We start from the raw sequence: 11,101 nt of genomic DNA, 5'->3' as shown, positions 1-11,101 counted from the left end.
ACTGCCCCTTTTTTGTTCTCTTAGTTCTTTACTCAAGATTCCATTTGCTCTCCGAGGATCCAGAGCTAACATTACAAAGAGAAGGTTGCGAATTTGAGACTGAAGAGCAAACATGTGTTACAAAATCATAGTAAGAATATAGTTTTAGGAAACAGATTCGGTGAATAAAGAAGGCGATAAATTGGATTAGAGAAAAGAGTAAAAACCACAGACGAAAGCTTTCTGGTAAGCAGATAAATGCAGCACTGCACATTGAAGCAAAAGGAAAGCAAGATAAATTACCAAATGAACACTTTCTTCTCAACAAGAAGGAAATATGGCAGATCACCACCCCAGAACTCTTTCAAAATCAGAAAATTTTTCACATCTCCAATTCAAGCATCACAATCAAGTTTATAATGGCCTTCAAGGTACCCTCTAAGAGTAAGTTATCTGCTTTTCTGCAAATGAATTCATGTCAAACACTCGTGGTCGAGGCGTTACATGCAACAATCAATTTGACAACTGTACGACGATTAATTTCTCCATGGAAAAAGTGCTCGTAACTTCCCAAATCGTGCGATTTGAACGCAACATTAGCACGATTATAATACATTTCGCATTGTCGTTATCGATATGACCAAAATAATGGTAAGCAAGCTGAGTTTTATTCAACTACCAAAATAAAGAACCAATGCTAGACAGAAAATGAGCACATATCAGCAGAAGATATATACATAGATAACCAAAAGAATACAATGAGTTGCACATTGTGCATCCATAGATAAAACTAAAAGCACAAGGCAAAATTTATTCAAAACAAATAGTACACTCGTGATACAATGGAAAGTATGGTTTCCTGCTTAAGGAATTGTAAAAATGAAATGAGAAACATTCAATCCTCATAAAATTGTTTCATACAGTGAGGAATGCAATTTATCCAAGCAGCAGGATACAGTAAAGAAACTTTGGGCTATCAATGTGCTACTTTACAAAATTGCTTCCACTGATTGTAAGCTGCTCCAGGTATAGTATATGCTTCGCAAAGTTGATGTGGCTTGTGTATTCTAATTAAGTAAACAAATTTGGATTCTGTTCTCATTCAAATCCAAAGACTCCTCCTAACATTCTCCAAGTAGCATCTCTTCAACAATTTCTCAGCCTAAGAGCATTGCATTAACATTTATGTCTGAAGTAACCAACCAGTACAACCTACCTCATCACTGGAGCTTCTGCCTTGGAGCTTGAAGACATGTGAAAGGGAACTGAGAATAGTCAATGCACTTTTATGGCAAAAAGCGCCTGCCAAGCACCAATTCTTCCCGTGCACCAGAAAACATTGCTTGCTCCAAAGTGAATTTAATATATCTATAAACTGAATGTCAAAGGTGGCTAAACAAATACCAGAATACAGACAGATAGTAACTTTGTATGCCACTCATTCTTATTTTGGAAGAAGGGGGGTGGAGGTTTTGGAAGAAGGGGGGTGGAGGAATGGGTCAACATTATGTCCCTGTTTTGATGGTGGCATCAAGTGCATCAACTGTGTTATTTTGCTGTCCCCAGAGCTGTGCATATCTTCCTGCCTTAGACAAGAGAACATCATGGGGTCCCTGCTCAACCACTTGCCCATTCTCCAGAACTATTATCTGAGATTTGATTCGGAAAGACACAGGAGTAAGAGGTAGTAGCAAAAGCAAAGATACTGTAGCAAAGAACGGTACTGTAGCAAATAAAGGTATAGTAGCAAAGTAGCAAACTACTAAAAATGCAGGAGAGGCAACTAGAAGGTGGAAGAATGGTTACCTCATCGCACTGCATTGCAGTAGTCAGCCTATGAGCAATGAAAACTGAAGTTCGGTTGGTTGCCAAGGACTTCAATGCACTTAATATTTCCGCTTCTGTGGTGCTATCTAGTGCACTTGTAGCTTCATCACATAACCTGTGCATTTCAAATAAAAGGTAAATCATTTCTCAATAATCTACCTTCGCTTTGAAGGAGATGCCTAGATGAGAATAGGATATCTTCATTATTTACCAAAACGATTTGATTCATCAAGAAGTTCAACTTCAACATCATATAGGAACACAATAATGCAGACCACATGAATATATAAAAAAAAGTTGACAGAAGAATAGAATGGTTACAGAATTGGAGGTGCTTTCAAGAAAGCACGAGCCAGTGCCACACGCTGCTTCTCCCCACCACTTAACTGCGCAGAACAATGACCATATTATTCATAATTCAATAGTTCACTAAAAACAATTAACAATTAACTATTCATTTTTCTATTTCCCAGTCCTTTCTAACTAATACGGTCAATCATAAGATAGTACAACGCGTTGAATTTGCAGGAGGTCGATGTGCAGTTCTAGTATGAGTTTCACTATATTCCATAGTACATCGTTTACTCAGACATGTTCAAAAACCATAGAGGCCCGAACCCAAGCCTGACCCTTGAAGAGAAGTTTCTAGCATATTACTAATGAAAACATGAATTAGTGAAAACTGAAGAGTATCAGCCTCTCACCTTGAGCCCCCGTTCCCCCACTTCAGTAGAATATCTGTCGGGAAAGTTCATGATAGTATCATGTATTGCTGCACGTCGAGCAGCTTCATACACCTGAACAGATAGAGATGTTAGGCCAGGAGAATATCCTGGTAAATTCAACACTGCCAAATATTATTTACAAATAATCAAAAATTTGATACTCATTATATCATACCTCTTCTTTTGTTGCTGAAAGACGGCCATAATGAATGTTGTGGTATATTGTATCATTGAAAAGTACCTGTTCATGAAGAACCAATTCTTTTCTTATTACGTGACGACTTATGACAAACAAGAATGAAGTTGTTACAACTTACAACCAAACAAAAAACAAGAATGATGTTTCTTATTTGGACTTACTGTATCTTGCGGCACAACTCCAATACAGTTCCGCAAACTCTCAAGTGTCACATCTCGAATATCTTGACCGTCTATCCTTATCTGTCAGAGATAAACATTTTAATGGTCTTCAAAGGGAAGAATGTCAATATGAATAACCACAATTAGCTAATGGTAACCTAAGTTGGAATGGAAGATAAGGGAATAAAAATGGTTTTCGCTGTATAACAACGAGCAGTTTATCATGATTAAAAAAAAAAAAAATAGAATGGAACTAGAAGCTAAAGTACTATTTATCAAGCGCGAGGAGCATTTTTTATAGCATCCCAGAGGAAGGATGAATAGGACCTAACCAACTTCTCTTCTCCATGGTCCAATATATTTGTCCTCTTTAATCTACCCACTACGACCCTTGACCTTTTTCTTCAAGGTTCATCCTCTTTAACTTAACCCTCACTTGGTATCTATAATTTAAGCTCCTAACTCAATCATTATATGGATAAACTTCTTTAGCAATAATTTATTTTATTTTTCATTGTGTGTGTGTGTGTGTGTGTGTGGATCTTTCTTTAGTTTTTTATAATTTAGACATCATTCTTTCGCAATTATTAATATTCACACTAACAATATGTGTGTGTGTGTGTGTGTGGATCTTTCTTTTTTATAATTTAGAAATCATTCTTTCGCAATTATTAATATTCACACTAACAATTCAGCAAGAAACGATACACAACAACTATTACTTATGTTACCTTCTCTGCTCATTGTCAAGCAAAGCTTTTCTTATGTCATGTAAAATGTTTAAAATAATTATTTCATTGCTCAGCAACTGTTCTAAGCAACTTTATCCAATCAATTGCTAAGAGGTTTATCTTCACTTTAAGTAAAACTATACCAAGTTGTTTCTTTCCTGACTGAACAGTTTAAAAACCTAATTCAGCTTAAACATGTTTTAAGCTAAGTAGCTGACTAATGGATCCATCGCAAGTCTAGTATTAGAAATTGCAGGCAGCACAAAGATTTTCAATAGTAGAAGAATAAGCAAGCAAAAGTATCAAGTGATTACCATTCAGACTTGACAAAATTAAACTCCAATGATAGGATAACAGAAGATACTTTATAAAATTAGCCCATATCCCACCACTAAGAAAGAATTACAGAAAAGATGATAAATTTCTTACACTTCCGGAATGGCTGTCAAAAAACCTGAACAGCAATCTGAGAATGGTTGACTTTCCTGCAAGTAGATACCAATTTAATAAGTTCATGACTATAGCACATATGTTGCATTAACAGTATTCGCAGACTACAAACAAAACAGTTCACATGCATGGCCTTATTGCAAATACGCATATACTTTCAATGTCAAACAAGAAATGATTTTCATGACCAAAGGGAACTTTGAAACAAAACAAGATTGCCAGATACATCGAAGAAACCTAACAAGGTCAAGCCTTACCACTACCGCTGGTTCCAACAATAGCCACACTCTTTCCAGCAGGTACAAGAAATGATATCTCATCAAGAATCTTTCTTTCCGTTACGTAACTGTATAAATGGATGACAAATGTAGAGGATCAGCAACAAATGATGTACATAACAAACTAGCTACAGGAATAACACAGTTATAGATCCTAATGTTAATCTGTCAAGATCACACCTATTGTCCAAGAAACATTTTCCAGCATCATGGCAACTATGTTAGAGTACTATAGAAATGTTTAAGCCATTGAGGTGCAGAGAAAACAAAGGACAAAAGTCCTATTAACTCAAGTCCGTTCCATGGTAACTAAAAAACCTTTTCCATTTAGTGAAAAGATTCAAGAGGTGGAATGACTCTTCCCTCCCCTCCAGAATTTATTTACTGTTCATTCATCTCTCTTTCAATTGATCACACCACATATTCTACTTTTAGTTGTTCGTCCCTCACATCCACTGGCTACTATCCAGTTTAGTTAATTTAGAAACCAACAAACTGGGTTATATGCTAATTTGTAATGCACAAAATGCTCCAACAACACTATAAAACCATACAAAGAGAAGCATCAATCACCTGAAATGCACGTTGTCAAACTGAATGCTCCCCCCGCTTAGGTGCAGAGGCTTTGCGTCATCTTTGTCTCTAATTTCAGCCCTTTCCTACAGTAACCAGAAGAAGATAAAGCAAGTGAAAGGGTGCCAATAATTATAATCTTTTTCAACCTTGAGCGAGTGATAAGTACAAACCAAAAGTAGCTATTATGAGTTTAGTGGGGTATGTTTTTGCTACTTTCTTCATTCAAGAGAAATATTAAAAGAGCAAAGATTTTGTAATTTTAAGAAAAGATATAGGCTTTATCATTTTGATTACGTTATTAAAAAAATACAATCGATATTCATCCCTTGATATTCTACTAACAAAAAACTTAATCATTCAAGCCATGTAAAAGAGATTAATAACAAGAAAAAAGCATAGATCAACCATGTTGCAATCCAACTGTAAAAAGTTTCTTTGGTTACCTCCAGTAACTGAAACATGGATTTCATGTCAACAAGGCTCTGTATGGTCTCACGATAAACACTACCAAGGAAATTGAGTGGAAGTGATAGCTGGAATAGAAGTCCATTTACCATGACCTGTATTTTGAGGTCTTTCATGAGTTGAATGATCATTATTGAGTCGCTTTGCAAATACATGGGGAAAAAAATAAAAGACTAATTGAGATATCTGGACATATTACCAAATCACCAACTGTCATACTGCCATTCATAATACCATTTGAACACAACACCATAGCCGTTGATAAAGCTGTGCTGAATATGATACTTTGGCCGAAGTTCAGAAAAGCAAGACTACGTTGTGTTTTTAAGGCAGCATCTTCATACCCTGAAAAACAGAATTACCACAAGCAACATAAGCAACACTAAGAAATAACAAGGATGACCATTTTAGGGAATTAAGTCTGAACTAAATTCAACCAAAAAAAAAAAAAAGTTGCTCCAATATGTATAGTAATCATCATGTCTAATCTAATCACATATGTCAAGAAAAGCCTCTTCGGATTATGAAGTAAAGAACAGCATAAGATTTATCTGCAACTTCAAATTATTGGAAGTTAATTCATAATTTTGAACAATTTGCTGAAAAAAGACAGTACCCAAGTACAACCCCACAGTGCATGTTTTGTATTCAGAGAATCTCTGACTCTCTCTGTCACTCTCTGAACACACAGAATGCATATTGTATAACAGGTATATGTGGATATATGTGTGTGTGTGTGTGTGTGTGTGTGTGTGTGTGTGTGTGTGAACATTTACAGATCTAATACATAAGTGCAACGTAAATTGGGACTCACCTCTCGACCCAAATGTGCTTTGAAACATTTTTTAAACGAAATAGTACACGCATGCAGCCACATGAGTGGCATAAAAATTCAACACTCAAATTTATCAGCAAATTAATAGCAGCTTTTACCAGTGTCTGTGTGTGTCAAGAACATGTGGGTTTAATTCATCTTCTTATACGAATATACAAGTTCACGAGGAATCATCGAGCAAACAAACCAGATATTGTGATAATACCAGAACTTACTCTTTAAGTATTTGTCATATTTATCAGCTTCAAAACCTTCATTGTTGAAATATTTGACAGTCTGGGAAAAGAAAGCAGAGTGAGATGATAAAATTGCAGATCAAAAATTTGAAACAATAAGGAGAAAGATGGCAAAGCCATACAAAGTGCATCAACTTACCTCATAATTAATAAGTGAATCAATTGCCCTTGTACTAGCATCATTATCGGCCTTATTCATGGCCTTCCTGAACTTCGTCCTCCACTATAAAGACAGGGAATCATTAATTGAAACTAGTGAACCAAAAACTATTAGCAGCATCTCAAACAGGTAAGAAGCTGGTGAGGAACCCTTTCCCAACCAACTGCCTCCCTTCCTCCATCAAACAGGCGATAAAAACTTGAAAAAAGAAAAAGGAAAAAAAAGGAAGAGAAGTCTTGTGCACAAGACCTTGCGTGAAAGTACAATGGCATTTTTCGAGATATTTATTGACATGTAACAACATGGCACAGTGTGCAGCTGTGAAGAAGACAGCACAGGCAAGAAAATGTGGCCGACAACAAAAAGAACATGGCCAACTAATAAAGAGGAACAAGAAACAAGGTGCACAATCCATTCCTAAGAAACGATAAACAAGAATAGACAAGAGACTTGATACCTGTGTAACAGTCAATGTAAATGCAATATATGCAGCAACTGATAGTGATGTTATCCATGCAAAAGGTGCTCCAAATTTGTAAGCCAGTATACCTGAAACCATAGATATCTGCAAAGGTACAGTACACATTGAATCAGTTGGATTTGTTCACTAACCGGAAGGAATAGCAAGATTGTATATGTGAAGATCCTTACCTCTAAAATGGTGGGTACAACATTGAATACCATAGATGAGAGAATGAAATTTATAGCACGGCTACCGCGATCAATGATTCTATTTAGTGCACCGGTTTCTCGACTGAAATATTAGCCAAGTGATACAAGAAATGTGAGTAAACAACTAACAGTTCGAATCTAATTCAACATTGAATAAAGGCTGTCATTATAAACCAGGGAAAAATATATCTCCATGAAAAAGAAATCATCATGACTTGAAAGTTGAATATGTCAACATGTCAGACAGCACAGAGCATACTGGCCCCTGTGCAGCTTGTAAAAAAAAAATGTAATCTTTATCTCGTTGTCTGTTAAGGTAGATTGGATACCTAAAGAAAAGCATCTCCTTTGTCGGGAATTCATTCCATAGTTAATAATAGATATCAGAAATCTCCCTCCTATTCACCAACTTCATTTCTCTCTGTGTTCTTGCTTTAAGTGTAGACACATAAGTTATCTACTGACTCAACCTCTGTTTTCTCAAAACTCTTTCATAGAAGAATATGCCATTCATTAAGCAATGTAGTTCAAGGACAGAAGAATAAACAGCTAAGTGCACTACTTTAACATTCAAAGCAAACATGGGAAGGGGTAGATATGAATAATATAACTAGAATGCTATAGGACAAACCTAAGATGATATCGAAGATCAAGGTCATGCAAATGTGAGAAGACCTGCAAAAATTTCAAATTTCATCTCAGAAAAGCCAATTTTTATATAAAGTATTTAAATTATTAATGCAACACAACCAAGTTAACATTTAGAATGCAATACCTTCCTGGATACTGATCGGATTGTTCGCAATGCTACCTTAGAAAACACAGCAGTCCTCAATTCTGCACAGTTACAATTCGAAACAATTTTAGGAATGCAATGTATGTCATTGAAACATGAACATCAAAAGAAATGGTATAATGAGCAAGCAATTACTTCATGCGTAGTACCGTTGAAAGCAGAAGCGCCAGAGCGTGCAATACCATAGCCAATCAAAACCGACGCGGGCGTTGCGAAAAGAGCCAACTGAGTCGGATTGGCGGCAGAGAACGCCGCAAAACTACCAGCATTTCCGGTCGCCGTGGTCAACCAATCCACGGCGAGCTTGAACAGAAACGGCACCTGGACATTGAGCACCTTAGCCCCAACCAAAAACCCCAAGGCAGTAAGAACCCTAAGCCGGAATTCATAGTTGTCTTTCATCCACAAGTAACTGGCGAGCGTCCGGAAGATCTGGACGTCGCCGACTTGTTCGTCGGGAGTCTTTTTAGGGACGAAAGGCCGTGGATTGGTCTGGTCCGGCGCCGAAGTGGATAGCCATGCCCGGCCGTTCGGCGGAGAAGGAGGGGCGGAGGAGGAGGAGGTGCCGGAGACGAAGGCGTTGATTTGGAGAGGAATGATTCTTCTTCTGGATGTTGTTTGGGGAAGAAGAAGAATAGGGTTTCCATGGAAGGAGGTTTTTGAAATGGAGGAAGAGAAAAGGTTGCGGCTTTGGAGGGGTTGGTGGGAACGGAAGACAAGGCCGGTGACTCTGTAGAACCTCGATGCTGTAGCACCGAGCATTTTTGATCGTGTTGGGATTTCTGTAAAACCCTAACTTCAAATTCTGTGGGGTTTTAGAGGAAGGAGGGAAGGAAGGATGTGTATCAAGACAGTGATAGGGGGAAAGTGGAGATTCAATCAAAGAATGATTGGTATGTGGGGGAGTGTTTATATAGGTATCGAGTGGGAGGACCAGATGGTCAATACTAGTATATTGCTTTTTATTCCCATAGAGGCCTTGCTTTTCTCGCTTTGTACCAAAAGGTCATAAGAAAGTAAGAAGGAATTTACTTGATTTGATTTGTAGTACTCTTAGTGAACAGCTTGAATATGTTTGTGAGCTCAAATATTGTTAACAATCAAACAAGCTTAACCGAGTTTGAACCTAGATCACTATATTCATTTCAACTCCAGTTGTTTACACCCGTGCAATAAGATTTGTAGTAAGACTTTAGTTTATATTTATTCAAAATTATTTTATGTAATTTTATTTGATAATAAAGAATAAACACGCTAAAATGGGTCACATTGTCAAATCAAAATCTATTACGTGTCTTGTTTTATTTACAAAATTTAGGTATTTTTTCATTTACAAATATGAGGCATACTATTTTCATTGAATACGTGTAAGTATCTATGAGCTCGAGTATGAAATTTTATTTACTCGCTTTGAATTGAGAACTCTCCTTGATGGAATATGACAAAAAGTTACTAGGAGTTTTGTCAAGTTATTGTCTGTATTAGAACTTGGTAGTGTTACAAAAGAGGAGATAAGTTCATAGAAGCATCCACGTGAGGTGTGACTTCTTATCTTGTTTGTGCACCATACAAACTCCCAAGTCCCAGCATTGGCATTGTATTTTCCCAACCTTTATCTAATTTCCATTTGATTCCTTCTAATGGTTCCTCCTCCCACCATCACTATCTTCCATTCTAGTTAGAAACTTGCAGCAAAAACAATATGGCAACGGCTGCAAATTGCTTAAGGCATGGAACTGTACCAGTCTCGGCCAACCTCCAGCACCAGCAGCCTCGAAGAAACAACTGCATGGTAAACATGGCGGGAAACAGAAACATGAAGCTGATGGGTGGACATGGCAAAGCATCCAAGAGGAGTGGGATGATAACGTGTGCAGGGAGGGAGATAGCAGACTTCATAGGAGGGGATTTGGTGAGATTTGATCTGGGACAGTGGCTTTCCGATGTGGAAGAGCACAAGGCACTCGCAGTCTACTCACCCCACGAGGGAGGCTACGAGGGCCGCTACCTTAACCGATTGACATACCAGGGTTACTATTTCCTGGACCTCAGCGCCCGAGGTCTTGGTGATCCTGAGACCACTCTCACCAAGGTCCATCCAGTTTGCCCGGTGAGTGAGTTCGCTTATAGCAATATATCATTATCGGATTGTCAATCTATTTTTCTTACTCGATATACTATTGGAGAGTAGGCACATTTAGGGAAGCAGCCGATAGCAAGATGGTATTTTCCACCAGAGGTTGATTATAGGCTTGCTGCGCTGCCTCCAAAGGCCAAAGGGCTTGTGGTCTGGATTATTGAAGCCAAGGTGCTGAAAATGAAAGTTACCTTTCTAAATTATTACGCATTTCTAGTAGTATGATCAAAGAGGAAGCATAATATGATTTAAAACAAATCAATGTACTTGTGCACAGGTTCTGTCAAAGGCAGAATTGCAGTTTCTTGCGCTCCTTCCAACCCTCCGCCCCAAAGTCAGGGTCATTGCTGAGTGCGGAAACTGGTACTCTCTGAATGTCTTCGTCCTGCATTTCTGAGTTGCATAAAGAAACAACAAATCTGTTACTTCGTCCTAGATTTCATTAGCAGAGATCATTCTGACAATCATGTCGAAAATCAATGTTTTTGCAGGAGAAGATTCGTTTGGAAGCCACTCAAGGAGATTTCGGGACTAACTGAAAGTGAGGAATGAAAACAGTAACAAAGACGGCACAGAAGAATTCAAATCGCTCATCCTGAAGACCTCTAAGCTTTTACTTCTCTGTGGATACAAATCTACAGAACAAGAAATAGGCAAGAATTTTCACCGTCAACAGTTGTTTAGCAGTGCTGCATTCTTCCGGATTTCATGTCAAAGTACAGAGTAGTTTTCCTAAACACGTGTAATTAATCCATTTTCATCTGAATGATAATTTTGACCATGTAATGGATCCGTTCATTGCATGACATATGAACAATTCTCCAGAACCAAACAAGCATAGACTTCAGCTTTCAAGCTGTTTTAAAGTGCACCG

The 11,101-nt window shown here is 37.8% G+C and overlaps 2 protein-coding genes across 2 annotated transcripts; one reads left to right on the top strand and one right to left on the bottom strand.

Moving 5' to 3' along the window:
• Nucleotides 1-764: 764 nt before the first annotated feature.
• LOC133731993 (ABC transporter B family member 25, mitochondrial) lies at nt 765-9,001 on the bottom strand. Its single transcript, XM_062159448.1, has 18 exons — nt 8,240-9,001; nt 8,070-8,131; nt 7,926-7,969; nt 7,274-7,376; nt 7,080-7,187; nt 6,602-6,685; nt 6,442-6,502; nt 5,591-5,736; nt 5,370-5,486; nt 4,924-5,009; nt 4,330-4,418; nt 4,052-4,107; nt 2,892-2,972; nt 2,707-2,772; nt 2,511-2,603; nt 2,128-2,192; nt 1,786-1,921; nt 765-1,628 (listed from the first exon to the last, which is right to left on the bottom strand). The coding sequence occupies exons 1-18, from the start codon at nt 8,850-8,852 to the stop codon at nt 1,485-1,487; spliced, it is 2,154 nt and encodes a 717-aa protein (XP_062015432.1). The 5' UTR covers nt 8,853-9,001; the 3' UTR covers nt 765-1,484.
• A 633-nt stretch (nt 9,002-9,634) lies between these two features.
• LOC133731690 (NAD(P)H-quinone oxidoreductase subunit N, chloroplastic) lies at nt 9,635-11,044 on the top strand. Its single transcript, XM_062159086.1, has 4 exons — nt 9,635-10,200; nt 10,282-10,398; nt 10,505-10,590; nt 10,719-11,044. The coding sequence occupies exons 1-4, from the start codon at nt 9,793-9,795 to the stop codon at nt 10,777-10,779; spliced, it is 672 nt and encodes a 223-aa protein (XP_062015070.1). The 5' UTR covers nt 9,635-9,792; the 3' UTR covers nt 10,780-11,044.
• The last annotated feature ends 57 nt before the right edge of the window (nt 11,045-11,101 follow it).

Source organism: Rosa rugosa, chromosome 2 (assembly GCF_958449725.1).
Source record: "Rosa rugosa chromosome 2, drRosRugo1.1, whole genome shotgun sequence".
NCBI classification, from domain to species: domain Eukaryota; kingdom Viridiplantae; phylum Streptophyta; class Magnoliopsida; order Rosales; family Rosaceae; genus Rosa; species Rosa rugosa.
Note: the sequence above shows the minus strand (reverse complement) of the source record. Positions and strands in the feature narration are given on the sequence as shown.